Raw genomic sequence first — 16606 nt, forward strand, 5'->3', positions numbered from 1 at the left:
GTGAGTCACAGCACATTACCTACCCATGACCGAGGAGTATGTCTGACACCCAAGCTTAGCCAAGCAGATGCTATTTCCCTAGACTGTGAATTTTTTTTTTTTTAAGATTTTATTTATTTATTTGAAAGAGAGAGAGAAAGTATGAGCAGAGAGCGGGAGAAGCAGACTCCCCACCGAGCAGAGAACACAACGTGGGGCTCGATCCCAGGACCCTGAGATCATGACCTGAGCCGAAGGCAGTGGCTTAACCCACTGAGCCACCCAGGCGCCCTAAAGATTTTTTTTTTTTTAATTTATTTGACAGACAGATCACAAGTAGGCAGAGAGGCAGGCAGAGAGAGAGAGAGAGAGAGAGGAGGAGGCAGGCTCCCTGCTGAGCAGAGAGCCCGATGTGAGGCTCGATCCCAGGACCCTGGGACTATGACCTGAGCTGAAGGCAGAGGCTTTAACCACTGAGCCACCCAAACGCCCCTAGAATGTGAATCTTGAGTGGACTGGCAGAGACTACGAGATGCTTCCTGGCAGTTATCATGAAAATATGGGTCTGTGCTTGCCCAATCCCTACACTGGCTTCCTAAGCCAGGTCCTTGCCTTTTCCTTCATGTTTGTGAGTTGTCTTTTTTCTTCCAGTATATACCCTTTTCCTTAAGTAGCCTTTAAATTTCTGTTGCTTTTGACAAAGCACTCGGATACTCTGGTACCATCTTAAACCTCACCAACTTAAACCTGTATTGCCATCCCCAAGTAACAGAAGAAAGGACCACGGCTTGTGAAGGGATTGTCCCAGGTTGCCTGACTGGCAGGCTGCATAACAGTTTCCCAAGATGTCCTCATCCGATTCCCAGACTTTTGAATATTTATGTCCCCTTATATGATGAAAGACACTTCATAGAATTGATTCAGTTAAGAATTTTGAAATTATCCTGGGTTTATCCAGGTGGGCACAAGTATGATGTAGTCACAAGTATCCTTGGGAGAGGGATGCAGAGGGAGATGCTACTACAGAAGTAGATGTGACAGTGGACACCAGAGGTCAGGGTTATGCAAAGGGGTCACTCACCCTGTGGAATACAGGGAGCCTCCAGAAATTAGAGTAGGCAAGAAAACAAGTTTTCCTCCAGAAGCTCCAGAATGAATTGAATCTAGAAAGAATGAATCTAGAATTGAATGAATTTAGCCTCCAGAACTAGAATAAGTTTGTGTGGTTTTAAGCCACCAGTTTCGTGGTAGTTTATTAGGCAGCTCTGGAAAACGAATACACCAATTAATAAATGGCAGAGCTCACATTGGAACCTAGACTTGTCTGCCACGCTCCTTCACACAGGCTCCCTGAGATTACTGCCAGTCACCTAGAGACAAGAGGAAGAAAGAAAGGAAGTGGGGCTGTGTGACTCAGAGAAAGGGCCACCCACATGCCAAACCTCCAGCAAGAAAGAGACGCTTAGGGGATTTATGCATCCAGCATGTCCCAAATTCAGGAAATAGCTCTCCTTCCTTCCCATATGCTAATATAAAGAGCAAAGATGATTTATTATCCTCATGAGACTCCTGACCTCTGAAGTTACCCTTCTATAAGACAAAATAAAATAAAATGATTTTTTTCCTGGGGCGCCTAGGTGGCTCAGTCAGTTAAGCATCTGACTCTTGATTTTGGCTCAATTTGTGATCTCGGGGTCGTGAGATCAAGCCCCATATCGGGCTCTGCGTGGGACACGGAGCCTGCTTGAAATTCTCTCTCTCCTTTTCCATCTGCCTCTCCCCACTCACACACTCTGTCTTTAAAAAAAGAAGAAAAAAAAAAAGATGTTTTCCTTTCCACAGGGTATGACAGCAAATTTTCTGCTGTGCCATTTAATTATGATCTTTAGTGCAACACGCATGCTATTTCCTGTGCCATTTAGAAAGCACAAGTGTTTTTCTTCCCACCATTAACTTTCACACAACCACGCCATCATATCACTGGTGCCTGTCCTCAAATGGCATGGTGACAGTTTTGTTTTCACCTCAGCTTTTGGTTATAAGATACCTTTCACTGACATGAAAGTATTGTGAATTTTTTTTTTTTTCTTTTTGGTCTAAGGGTAGAACTTAGCTGAAAAGACATTTCACCCTAAGCAAGCTTTCTTTTCTAAAACACCATCTTTGTCTCATTGAAGGTCTCGGCTTTAATGATGTCTTTCATGAGCCTTCTCCCCTGGGGCTCGGGACCAGATAGGCAGCAGGGAACTTTTGTTCCTTGTGCTTATTTAGTGATTTATTTTTGCAAATGAATCTGACCAATTCTTCCCAGTCAAAATAAAAAGTGAAACTTTACTTGTTCTCAATATCATAGCAAATAGTTTCATTGTTTCTGATTGTCTTGTTGAGTCAGGACTCTATACCAGGAAAGTGAATGATGCCAGATTCCTCAACAGGAGTAAAGCTATCAGGCAATATGATGTAATCCACAACCGTTGAAAGGTGGGGAAGAAAACAACCTCGAGGAACTCTGATTAGAGCATGCGGTAGCTTGCGTTATTGGTCCCAATTATTACTCTTTTCCCTGGAAGAGAATTGTGCATCTCTACTTTGCCATACGGTTTGCAGTTTCTGCCTAGGGGGGTGTCAATTTCCCCATAGCACTGCTAGTTGGCTTGGCCATGGACTTGCATTGGCCAATGAAATGTGAGCAGAAGACTTGCTTGCCACTGCATGCATCAGCCATTGCTCTTCTCTCTCTGCCATGAGAGGGAGGGGGCGGGCTGTTCCTGCATCCTGGGTCCCTGAATGAAAAACGACAAGGAACCAAAGTGACATGCAACTAACACAAAAAAGGGTGAAGAATAAACATCTGCCGTCATAAGGCACTGAGATCTGAGGGTTATTTGTTACTGCAACAGAACCTAGAGAGAGCTGACTAATTCAGAATACTGGCGGGAAGTTGGGACAATACCATGTAGGAGCACATACAGGTTAGGACTCTTTCACTTGCAAGTATTAGAAACTTAAGTCAAGCGGTCTTAAGTAAAAAATTAAAAAATTTTTAAAAGGCTTAATTAGGGGCACCTGGGTGGCTCAGTGGGCTAAGCCTCTGCCTTCGGCTCAGGTCATGATATTGGGGTCCTGGGATTGAGCCCCGCATTGGGCTCTCTGCTCAGCAGGGAGCCTGCTTTCCCCCTCCTCTGCCTGCTGCTCTGCCTACTGTGATCTCTCTCTCTGTCAAATAAATACATAAAATCTTAAAAAAAAAAAAAAAAGGCTTAATTAAGAGGCGTAGAGCCAGCTTTAGGCATGGCTATATAGAGAGGCCCAGAACAATGCCATAGAGTGAAACATCCTTTCGAAAGATTTTTAGGTCTAGAGTTATTTAATTCTATGATTATCCTTGATTTTAAACCTTTCCGTTTCACTCTATAGTTTATTTAATAAACATGCTTATTTTGTATGTGATAAATCTTATTTTTATAAATCTAAGAAAAAATTTTAAGGGTTGCCAATGTCTATATAAAATAACTACATAAAATATAGTTATTTAAAGAATAAAATCACAGAAAAGAAATGGATAACTGAGAAAGGATGGACAGAGTGAAGAATATGCTAAATTACGGGGAACCTATAGGAGAAGGGCCCCCCATTTATGTGAAAAGAGACTGGCAGCCATCTATGGCAAATGACCCTAACCTACCAGCTGTGATCTGGCAGTATAAGGACATCAAGCAACACAGACATCTGGGCCTGGTAGAATTTGTCTTACCAAGAACATTAAAATAGAGCCATGCTCACATTTTAGATGGCTCCCCAGGCTGGTAGACAGGGTTCTCTGAGGCAATAAATGCTAACACACACATAATATACAGAGTACTATCTTCTACAGCAGCTGCACTCTGAAATCAGCACATAAGATGAAAATCCCATCTAGTCAAAATTTCCCCTTAACAAACCTTAAATTACCCATAGCATCTTTCAATTAGTGTCACATAGCTGGTGTCCTCCCAATCTGAGCCCTGATCACTCTAAGTGCCAGGTGATCTAAGAGGCAGTGGAGCAGATGGGTTAACCATTCTTTTTTTTTTTTTTTTTAAGATTTTATTTATTTATTTGACAGAGAGAGAGATCACAAGCAGACAGAGAGGCAGGCAGAGAGAGAGGGGAAAGCAGGCTCCCTGATGAGCAGAGAGCCCGATCTGGGGCTCGATCCCAGGACCCTGAAATTATGACCTGAGCCAAAAGCAGAGGCTTAACCCACTGAGTCACTGGTTAACCATTCTTTACGGCATGGCATCAGCCCCCAGGCCGCCCGAGTTCAATCCCGTCTTGTTGTCTTGTTGTTTGCTAGCTTATGACCTTGGGCAGGTAAGTTATCTCTGTGACACGTTTCTTTCTCCGAAATATGCTGTCATCAGGACAGCTAGTATTCATGGACTATCCAGTGTTCCCTTAGGGATCTTGGCCTCCCTTGAAGTTGGTTTGGGTTCAGGCTCTGTGAGGAGAGGCGAGAAGGTTAAGAACATTCTAGACAGAGAAGGTTAAGAACTAGGGTGCCTCTTCTTTTCTTTCTTTGCTTCAGTGACCTCAAAAATCATATATTCCAAATAGCTATAAACCAAAGGGCTGTCCAACCTGCATCTGTCTTTGTACGAGCACAAAGTAAGCTGTTATTGAGTATTTCAGTGTTATTTACTTATTTTTAAATTTTTTAATAGATTTGAGAGGGAGAGCGAGTAAGAGAGAACATGAGAGGGGAGAAGGTCAGAGGGAGAGGCAGTCTCCCCATGGACAGAGCTGGGAGCCCGATACAGGACTCGATCCCGGGACTCCGGGATCATGACCTGAGCCAAAGGCAGATGCTTAACTTTCTGAGCCACCCAGGCACCCCTCCACTGTTGTTTATAACTGCAACCTAGCCTAACATGGCCTGACGAATACAAGGGGGTATAAAATTCCCTACTCTGTGGGATTGTTACCCAAGTTAAATTAGGTCTTACTTATCAATTGTTCAGAATAGTACCTGAGTAAACACCACATAAACGCTTGGTTGGCAAGTAGTTATGTAGACAGACAGACATACAGATAGACAAACAGAAGGAAACAGTTGCCTTATGAGCCGCTCATGTTACGAGGGGCACATAACACTGGGAACAACTAAGGAAAGAGCTGAGTCATGTGTCCTATTTGTGCTGAACCTCCAGAGTGAAATGGCAAGGGGAACTGCTTGAATTTTCAAAAATCTTATTTCCTTCTCTCTCTCTCTTTCCCCCAAAAGCATACCATTAAATGAGTATAAATTAAGAACATGCATACTACAATCCAGCTCTACACAAAAACGGTCCATGAAGACAGGACCGTGTTTATCTGTGTCGTATTTCCATGATGTAGAGTAAGAAGGCTTCTTTTTATCCAATAAGCAGTAGCCAACAGGCTTGTGAATGTGTTCGCTCTGTAATTTTAGAGCTTATTTCAGCATTCAATATGTATTACATGAATAAACGAACAAATAAATAACTCCCATTCAATAGCTGGAACACAGCTGTTTGTATACGTATCGGTACTGGAAAAATGGTAGCCCCTTCATAGTTGCACCAGAATTCCTCTCGGATAAAGAATTAGCTTTGTTTAGATGAAAGATCATTTTACAGATGAAAAAACTAAGGCTCAGAGAGATGAAGTCATCTCTGCCCAGCTAGAAAGAGTGAAGCTTGGTCTGTAAGGTGGAGATGCGATTCCAGAGCCCAAGTTCCTAATGCCTACTTTTCCACAGTCGCCACTTTGTCCTCTAGGATACTCTTATACCACCTCTGACGGCTCCAGGATGTGACCTGCTGTCATCTTCTCCAACCCATCCCCCAAAGGCCTTCTCAGATGCTTCTGTATTCAAACTGATGACACCTCCAACACCATGGCTTCCAGTCCACATGATTCCATGACCCCATCTTCCATTGTGTCAGTCACTCAACAGAACAGCCATATCGTAGAACAGGTGGTCCCTGAAGACTATCATATCTCAATTTTCCAAATCCCCATTCTGATCTTAACCTCCTCTAATCCTTCCATCTTTCCCACTTACTCACATGCATTTTTTTAAAAGATTATTTATTTATTTATTTATTTGACAGAGATCACAAGTAGGCAGAGAGGAAGACAGAGAGAGAGGAGGAAGTCGGCTCCCTGCTGAGCAGAAAGCCTGATGCAGGGCTCAATCCCAAGACCCTAGGATCATGAGCTGAGCTTCGGCAGAGGCTTTAACCCACTGAACCACCCAGGCACGCCTGTATTTTTAGTCCCTATGTAAGACTAGGATTTGAGAAGGTTACCGGTATCTAAAACAGGGCTCAGCAAACCATAGCCCATGGTCCAAATTTGGCCCATCACCTATTTATTTATTTATTTTTAGATTTTATTTATTTATTTGACAGAGAGATAGGGAGAGCAGGAACATAGACAGGGGGAGTGGGAGAGGGAGAAGCAGGCTTCCCACCAAGCAGGGAGCCCAATGTAGGGCTCAATCTCAGGACCCTTGGATCATGATCGGAGTTGAAGGCAGACACTTAACGACTGAGCCACTCAGGCGCCCCGACTCATCACCTATTTGTATAAATACAGTTGTACTGGAATCCAGACAGCCCTGTTTATACACGCACTGCCTAGGATTGCGTTCGTGCTACAATGGTGGAGTTGAAGTAATTGTAGCAGAAACCATATGTAGCCTGCAAAACCTAAGAGATTTATCCTGCTCTACAAAAAGTATTTGTTAAAAGGAAAAGTATTACTGGAGCCATGGTCTGATCATGTTAACCCTTCTTCTCTTTGGTGCTGGGGAGAAGTGGATTTGGCATCAGAAGGAGGATGTGAAGGGTAAATGAGGCTGAGGTATGGGAACTGTTGGGGAGTCATGCACTTTCAGAGCCAGGTGTCAGGAAGGGCGACCAACGCCTCCCCAGCACCACTCACTTGGTCCACGTCTGCTACTCTCATCTTGCCCCCAGAGCCATTTTCTTTCCATGCCATTTGAGTTTCTGAGCAGGATCACATGAAAACTCAGTGTCCCCCACTGTCTGTCACTCCAGACACCTCCAGTGGAGAACACCTCTCAGCCCTCCCAGTTGACTCTGCCAGTCATAAGATACCTCCTTGCCCACGGTACATCAATCATTCAATCAAGTGGTCATGAGGAGCTTTGAAAAATCTCACTGTTTCTTCTCCTTTTGATTTTTTTATCGTGGAAAATTTCAAAGACACAAAAAAAAAAGACAGAAAACAAAAATGAACCCAAGTCACCGTCAGCCAGCTTCAAATATACTGTTCTGCATGTCAGTTATTGAATGTCACTCTCCAACCCTGTCCACAGACATTATAACACTTGATCTTCCATTCATAAATATTGTAGCATGTTTCTCTAAAAGGTAATAACTTTTTAAAATCATGACTATGAAATGATTATTATACCTTAAATAAAAGAATAATAATTCTTTACATCATCAGCTGCCTCCTAATTTTTCTTTCTTTGAATCATGATCCAAATAAGATCTACCACTTGAAATTTTAAAATCCATACAGACCCCTACGGTCCCCATTTTAATATCTCCAAGTTTGGTATGTTTGTTACTTCCAAAGTGAACACATAATGGAGTGTTTCTCTCTCTTTCTGGAAATAGGTTGTTAAAACGTTAATAAGTTTATTTATTTTAAAGCTTTTATTTATTTACTTGACAGAGAGAGAGAATACAACAAGGTGGAGCAGCAGGCAGAGGCAGAGGGAGAAGCAGGCTCCCCATGTAGCAGGGAGCCTGACGCGGGGCTCAATCCCAGGACCTGGGATCATAACCTGAGCTGAAGGCGGACACTTAATGACTGAGCCATCCAGGTGCCCCTCCTTAACAGAATTTCAAAAATACGGTAGTTTTTGAGAAAAACCCAAGATACTATTCTTAGAAAAGTTAACCATGGGGGTGCCTGGGTGGCTCAGTGGGTTAAGCAGCTGCCTTCGGCTCGGGTCATGATCTCAGGGTCCTGGAATCGAGTCCCGCATCGGGCTCTCTGCTCAGCAGGGAGCCTGCTTCCTCCTCGCTCTCTGCCTGCCTCTCTGCCTGCTTGTGATCTCTCTCTGTCAAATAAATAAATAAAATCTTAAAAAAAAAAAAAAAAAGTTAACCATGTTTTCCCTTTATTTAAGATCCCCTAGGCCCAGTCTAGATCTTTCACTATATTAGCTTTGCTAGTCTTCAACTCTGATTTTACCCAACCATCTGTTTTCTCCACCCCCGTTCCAGGGTTGCAGAGGGTGCTGGTGATAAATCACATAAGCAGGCTGTTTATATGCACCCCATATTCGGGCCATCAGCTGGGCCATCCCTATTTATCCCTAGCTGATTCCCTATCCATTTCACAATGGCAGCTGCTACGGCCCCCTCCTCCATCCCCCACAAGCCTCCAGAACCTGCCTGGGCCTCCCTCTCAGCAGATGCCTCCACACCTACACGAACAAGCAGAATGACAGGACCCACCATGAACTTGCTCAGCTTTTCCCCTTCCACCTCAAATTTCCTTTCACGTGTAGCTCGGGTCTCAGAGCAAGACATACATCTTCTTATATCTAATATATGTGTATGCATGCATAGAGAAGCCTCTGAAAAGAAGTCCACTAAAATGTCAACAATGTTTAGATCTGGGAGGCTGACTATTACGTGAGTTGCACCTTTTTCTTCTAGCCTTTCTGCTTGCTTTTACTTCTTTCTCTGAGCATGTAACATTTTTGCAAAACCCATAATACCATTTTAAAATGTCAGTGATCCCCAAGAAAATGTAGGTGATTCCTATGAGTGAGGGACTTTCAATTTTCTCATATTGTCCAATAGCCTTTGAGGTAGGCAATGGTGCCTTAACATGTCCACATCATGATTCCTAGAACCTTATGTTACCTTTACAATGGCAATAAGGACTGTGCAAATGGGATTAAATTAAAGACCTTGGGATGGGTAAAATATTCTGAATTAGGTGGACGAGCCAATGTGATCAGAGGAGTCCTTCACAGTTGAAGAGGGAGGCAAAAGAGAGTTTGAGAAATGTAACTAAGAACCCAGGATCAGAGATAGGCAATGCTGCTGGCTTTCAAGACGGAGGAAGGCACCACCAGCCAATACGGGAAGCCTCTAGAAACTGCAAAAGGCAAGGAAATGGGTACTCTTCTAGAGCCTCTGGAAAAGAATGCAGTCCTGCCTGCACCTTGATTTTAGCCCAAGGAGACGCATGTCAGGCTTCTGACCTCCAGAACCGTAAGAAAATAACTTCATCAAAGCCACCAAGTTTGTGGTAATTTGTTACAGCAGCAAGAGAAAAGTAACGTATTCCTACTCCTTCCCTGCTGGTCATTCAGGTCAACACAAAATCCAAGTGCAAACAGTGACTTGCTTTGCAAACAACTAGAAGACTAGTCATGGTCACCACTGCCAACCACATGACTTAGAGAAAGTACCTCCTTCGAGGCATCTCTGGAACCAACTGTGGGGTACTCCCAAAGTTTAGCTGTGGTCCATCTCAGCTTGATCTATACATCTGACATGGGAACCCTGATTCCAAAATCAGTGTTTCCCTCCAGACCCCACTTCTAAGCTTCAGGCCAATATTCCCAGTACGGGTGTCCTAGAGGCACCTCAATCTCAATGTGCCTTTACCCTTGAGCCTGCTTTGCTGGCAAGGTCTTTTTCTTCTATCATGGGCCTCCCATTTGCCCAGCAAATCTCACCTTTTTAGGCACATCTCTTCTCTATCCTTAAACTCATCCCACACCACCCATCCACTCTACCCACCCCAGGTACCTCCTTTTCCATTCCTGTTGTCCCAGTTCAAGAGGGTAATCAGGTTTTCCCCAGTTTCACATATCCCTTGCATTCTTGGGAGTTATCTTGCCAAAACAGCCTGCTCACATTACACCTCCGCTCCAAAATCTTTTAATATGCTCTCTTGCTTATGGGATAATGCCCAAACCTCATGGTTTTACTGAAAACCAAAATCCAGCCCCTAACTCCCCTCCAGCCTTATCTCCTATATCCCATCCCTGTATCTTCACATGCTCTATGAGTCAGCCATGCTGGTTTTCTGTGCCTGGATCAAGTCCTGCCTTCTCCCACTTTCCTGCCTTTGGCCTTGAGTACCCTTTTCTGTGGTATCTCTCTTCCTAAGTCCACAGAGTCCTTTGATGGCATCTGTAGCACTAGTAAGCCACAGGTTACTACGGGCCAACCTGGCTCATGATTTCATTTGCAGGTGCACCATTTCACTGCATCTTTCTAATTTTCTGAACTAAACATTTCACTAACAAGGAAATGGAGGTTCCAGGTTACAGAGTGACCTGCTGTGGCGCTTTTAAAATATGTCTGCAAAGGGTCTGATAACCCTCTCTTCAAAAGGTAGAGCCTAATCACACTCCCTTTGAACGTGGTACTTGAGCTGTACTTAGAGACTCACTTCTAATTAACCAACAGAATGTGGTTGAAGTGCAGGTGTTTGGCTTTCCAGATCGGATCACAAAAGGCCCAGCAGCTTCCTTCTTGGTGTTGAGCCTCTCATCCTGAAAGAGGCATCACCGCAGCCTGAGGCTACTCAGCAGCCCATGGGAAAGCCCATGTAGAGAAAAACTGAGGCCTTTCACCAGCATGTGGGGAAGCCATTGTGAAAGTGACCCCTCTGGCTCAGTCATAGCTTCAGAAGACTATAGCCCCTGCAACATCTTGACTGTAGCCAAGGAGAGACCTTGAACCAGAACCACCCGGCCAAGCTGCACCTGAATTCCTGATCCACAGAAACTGTGAGATAATAAGGATTTATTGTTTCAAGCCCCTAAACCTTGGGGGTAATTTGTTACATGGTAATAGAAGCTAAAACACCCAGGGTCATGTGACAAGTAAGTGGTAGACTAGTGATTTGAATGCTGGTTTGTCTATCCCCAGAGCTCAAGCTCTTAACCCCAGTCCAAAGCTGCCTGAAGTGCTAGTTTATATTTTGCTTCCTTTATAAAACATTGACGGAGTTTTCTCTCAAAATTCATCTTCCTCCAATCTGTACTTTTAAGCCCTCTCTAAAATGACCATTTATTGCACCCCCAACAATCACCATATTTGCCTAAGACCTACCTCACTTTGTTTGAAACTTCCCAGCTCCTTTTAGCTTTAGTACTTACATACTAGTGTTGTCAGTAAGATTAAATGAGATAATATGTATAAAAGTGCTTAGCAGAGGAATGACTAAATTATACTATTACCTCAAGCATACTATTTATACTGTATAATATAATTATACTATTTATTTAGACACAGCCTGTCTTCTGCTGTAGGGATGAGGTCTTGACTCTGGCTGTATATAAGAAACACCCAGGAAGCTATTAAAAACAACAGCAACAACAATAACCCCAAACAACAATGGCTAGGCTATACCCTGAATTAATAGGTCTCATTTACCAGGTCTTGGGTGAAGCCAGGCAAAAGCTCCTCAGATGACTTTGTAGTGCAGCCAAGGTAGAAACCCAGTGGGTTAGGTCAGAGGTTCTCAACCAGGGGCTACTTGGTTGGCTCCTTGCTGCGCTCAACTCCTCATGCCCCTGACATTTGCTAGTGTCTGGAGATTTTTTTGCTGGTGATGGCTTTAGGGAGGTGTTATTGGCATCTGGCGGGCAGAGGACAGAGAATCTGCTGAATATTCCAGAATGCACAGGCCAGCCCCACATCAGAGAATTCTCCGGTGCCAATTGTCAATCATGCTGAGGTTCAAAAAACCTGGATTAGATATTGTTTCCCAGGTCCTACTCTCATTCTTACTTATCTCTCTGACTCATCTGGTCAAAAATATCTTCAAGAAGGATACAGTACCTGAGTCTTTGCCTCTCAAAACCAGATCTGGGCACCAACCAGCTTGGCCTCTGCCCTACCTGGGCTGGCTCCAAGCCTGTCTGGAGGGTCTGTGAATGGTCTTATGCTTCCCCAATTCCCTTCAGTGCTTTCACCTGTATTACAACACTCACTACAGGAACTATAGTTGGTTGTAAACATGGCTCTCTTACCCCGGAGCCAGAGCCATATTTGATTCATCTGAATTTATTCTACAACACCAGGCTCTGTGCATTGCACGTGGTAGGTGTTCAATAAATATTACATTAAATTAGATTAATATAATATAATTTACAGTTTTAATATGCTTCTTGGCATCTCTTTGGAAGGTTATGGAAATAGAGAGTACAAATGCCAGTTAAGGTGAGAGCTCTTATGCTTTTGTTCTTGCAGAGTTAAAGTGAAATGATTGCTTTGGCTACTTCTCAGTATACTTATATGCACTGCCAGCAGAAGTTAGCAACCATTTTAAATTAAGATTTGTATAATAAGTAACTGGGGATTTGAGAGGACTCTTCTTTAGAGAAGTTCTCATATCTTTAAGATTCTTTGTCACTGGGTCTTAGAAGTGGAAAAATGTTTCATTTTCAAGGCAAAGCAACAGAATGATATTGAAAAAACCTGGTCTTAGAAAAACATGCAGGGACACCCGGTGGCTCAGTGGGTTAAAGCCTCTGCCTTCGGCTTAGGTCATGATCCCAGGGTCCTGGGATCGAGCCCTGCATCAAGCTCTCTGCTCAGCCTGGAGCCTGCTTCCCCCCTCTCTCTCTGCCTGCCTCTCTGCCAACTTGTGATCTCTCTCTGTCAAATAAATAGTCTTTTTTAAAAAAACATGCAAATCTTCCACTTATTAGTCACTTATACTCAATACATTATGGGTCTTCCATTTTCACAGTGGGCAAAATTAGGCACAGGTTTAGAAGCTGAATTAAAAAACAAGGTTTTCCAATATCATTCTCCTTCAATGTGTAGCTACTCTCAGATTTTTAAAAAAAACTGGTAATGGGGCACCTGGATGGCTCAGTTGATAGAGCATGTAACTCTTGATCTCAGGGTTACGAGTTCAAGCCTAGTGTTGGGTGTGGAGATTACTTAAAAAAAAAAAAAAAAAAAAAAACCCTCTTAAAAAACACTGGTAATACCTGTGGTACATTTAATTCTCAAAATTAAGAAAGTGAAGAGTCTACTCAACTTGGTATTCTCTAGAAGGGCAATTCAAGTAAAAAAATGTGACATTTGAGGGTTAAGGGCCTAATTTAAGGTCTTTTGCTCAGTATAATGTAGGGTTTTTTGAGGCTCACTTAATTTTCTAATGCCTCAGTTTCCTGAAATTGTTCTTGCAAAGGGCTGGCATGAAAAGATTTCAAAACAACAGGTTAAATATATATCATTTTCTCTTAAGTGAGCTATCTTTCTTCCATCTATGGCTTAAAATAATAGACCACTGCTTAAATGTCATCTTCCCAGTGAGATCTTTCTTGACCACTCTATGCAAAAATTAAGCCCCCTCAAATACTCTGTATCCCCGCCTCACTGCTTTATTTTTCCCTGCAGCATTTAATTATTTACTTATTGTCTGGCATCCCCCACTAGGATATAAACTCCATTAAGGCAGGGATTTGGGGCTACTTTGTTTACTGCTTTACCTCCAGCATCTAGTATGTTTGGCACACTGTAGTACTCAATAAATATTTATTGTAAGAATGAGTGTATTATGCAACTCTAGAAATGAAATATATTGCAACACCATCAAAGGCATGAACGAGATGTAACTGAATCAACAGGGCTAGATCTCCAAAGCATATATTTGAGTCAAATAAAAGCAAGTTGCAGAATAATGCATATATTTCCTCATCTGCAAAATAGGGCTAGTAATAGCATCGTTATGAGGATCAAGTTAGTTCATTAGTGTTAAATGCTGAAAACAATGACATAAACATTCAATAAATGTCATTTCTCATCATCATCATTATATTGATGGAAATTCACTTACAGCAAATAATACTACTAATTTTTTATGATATAATCTAATTTTACATTAACCACCAATTCTATGAGCTCTGCAAGGATGCACTATAGACTAAACTGATTACGTTTGTGAGGAGAGAAGAGGCATATTAGAATGATGGTCAAAGACAGTTTTAAGTGCATCTGTCATGCTCTAATATTTTAAATGTAGAATTGATGGGTAACTAAAAATTAACTAAAAATTAATGTTTAGAAAAGTTTGGTCATATTTCTTGAGACACAATAACCTTGAGAGGGGGTGGGGAGGGAGGGAAGAGAAGAAGAGGGAAGGAGAGAATACGGAGAGATGAATTACTTAGAATAAAATTTTTTTTAAGTTTTCTGCTTTATTTTTGAAGTGCTTTTTTGAATAATCACCACATGGGTAGGATGTTCTTAACCTAGACTGAAAATAACCAGAGATAAGAGCCACAAATATAATTGACCTGGAGTCCTGGGTGAGTTACATGGATTAGCTGGATTGGAGAAAATGATCATTAACACAATCTTAAAATAGGAGAAATTACTTGAGGCATTGTATTGGTACTTACTGATGCTTCAGCCACTGGTCCACAAAGGGAATGGAGAAGAATTCTGTGAAAGCCAACCCCATCCTCTTTGGATTTTGACTGGTAACGATGCCATATGTTTGGTGGACAAGAAAACAGTAAGCAAAAATTCAAGTCAATTGTTGCTATTTTGTCTGCAAATTAACACTATTGAACCCTTAGGGTCATTGAATATTTGAAGACAAGCAAAACTTACTTGTATAACCACTCAGTCAGAAAATCACAGGCAATGAATTTGGTTCTTTTTCTCTAAAGAGAAGAGAGAGAAGAGAGAATTAAATTATACTCTTTGTCCACATGTCTGAGTAGGACAAAGGAGGAGGGGAAAATTGCTTTTTTGTGTTAGGGAAATAGGCACAAGTCTTTTATGAGGTTTATAAGTATATCAACAAATAGTAACTTGGGGTGATGCAAAGACTTCTGAGGATATTTCTCTAGTCGTCTTTGGACAAGCCTATTTTCTGACAGCAGGCACAAATAAAAGATAGTGCACACAGTAGGAGGCAACTACATGCTTTTGGAATGATCACAGAAGGATTTTATTTAAATCTAGACCTTGAAGAGCACCTGGGTGGCTCAGCATCCGACTCTTGATTTCGGCTCAGGTTATGATCTCAGGGTTGTGGGATTGAGCCCTGCACTGGGGTCCTCGCCCAGTCATCCCTGAAGGACACAGCAACTCGAAAGAAAATGAATAAATTTGGGGTTCTGTTAGCAAGGAAGAAGGGAGATGCTGCTGGCTAGACCACCAATGGCAGATTCCTAACAACACTGTACTAGATCCTGGATCCAGCTATATACAAAGCCCAAATCCCCTGGCTCATGTCCTCTGGTATATGAGCAAATATATGTGTGTGTATATATATATATACATATACACACACACACACACACACACATATATATATATATATATATCTTTTAAGATTTTATTTATTTATTTGACAGTGAGAGAGAAACAGTGAGAGCAGGAACACGAGCAGGGGCAGACACTCAATGACTCGGCCACCCAGGCACCCCGCGAACATATTTTTTTAAATTAAGCCAGTTTGCATTCGGTTGTTTATTGCTTACAACAGGAAGAGTTTTAACTCCTATTCCTTTCTTCTCTAATCCGCTAATCCCCATTTGTCCTTCTAGATGCCAAGAAAGAACCCGTTTTTAAGAATTCTGATTTTTTAAAATAGAAATTAATGATATAATTCTGGACAATTTCTCTTCATTTTCTTCTCATAATATTTTATCATAAAAATTTTCCTACTTTTTGGGGCGCCTGGGTGGCTCAGTGGTTTAGGCCTCTGCCTTTGGCTCGGGTCATGATCTCAGGGTCCTGGGATCGAGCCCCACATCGGGCTCTCTGCTTAGCGGGGAGCCTGCTTCCCCCCCCCCTCTCTCTGCCTGCCTCTCTGCCTACTTGTGATCTCTCTCTATCAAATAAATAAATAAAAATCTTTAAAAAAAAAATTTCCTACTTTGTTCCTATTTTTCCCCTTTCACTTCAAAACAGCCAACTCAGCTTTATAATCCTAGATGAGCTTGAAAAGATGGTTATGAAATTGATTCTCACCAAAAAGGAAAGCTTCGCTTAATATTTTTTACTGAAAGCTTTATTATAGCTGTTAGTAAATAAAATATGGTGGTGTCTGAGTTACTGGAGATTGTTTGCAGCCTTTTACCTTCTTGCTGATAGCCTTTTATTAAAAAATTGAAATACTCCTGGCCAGGGTAATAAAATTAAATGTCCCAGCCCATGGAATGGGGTTTTCTAAGCCTGCCTTGCAAGAGTAGGTTATCCCTTCAAAGAGTCATCTTTAACCAAAATAAGAAAATACTTGTACAACAATGCAAATATGTATCTAGTATGAACTGCCATATAATAATTTAGACAATTCAGCAATTGTAAGATGGCAATGTCTCTCTCTCCCGTCCTACAAAAGATGCATTGTTCCCTTGGCATTTACCGCGCCGTTTGGTGGTAAAGATTCTTTCTACCAAGGGAATGCAGCTTGACTTACTCTATTAAATGGACTTTTAAAATAGCCAAATGGTCTGATGTATGAAGGTCATGCAGACCGATTTAATCACTTTTGATGCAAAGAAATAAAATGGAAGAAATTGTGTTTTCCTTCTGTTCTGGGCAAGTGTGGACGTGCCGTGCATACTCAGACACTTGGA

The 16606-nt window shown here is 42.1% G+C and overlaps 1 protein-coding gene across 1 annotated transcript in view; it reads right to left on the reverse strand.

Annotated features, from left to right (window-relative positions):
• The window catches only part of IQCK (IQ motif containing K), a 102041-nt gene that overhangs the window by 76583 nt on the left and 8852 nt on the right, over positions 1 to 16606 (reverse strand). The window contains exons 2-3 of the mRNA XM_082714956.1: positions 14628 to 14680; positions 14414 to 14491 (exon numbers count right to left, since the gene is read on the reverse strand). Of these exons, the coding sequence (XP_082571082.1) occupies positions 14414 to 14491; positions 14628 to 14680 (131 nt within the window). The remainder of the gene's footprint in view (positions 1 to 14413; positions 14492 to 14627; positions 14681 to 16606) is intronic.

This window comes from Mustela nivalis (genome assembly GCF_964662115.1).
Source record: "Mustela nivalis genome assembly, chromosome: 19".
NCBI classification, from domain to species: Eukaryota; Metazoa; Chordata; class Mammalia; order Carnivora; family Mustelidae; genus Mustela; species Mustela nivalis.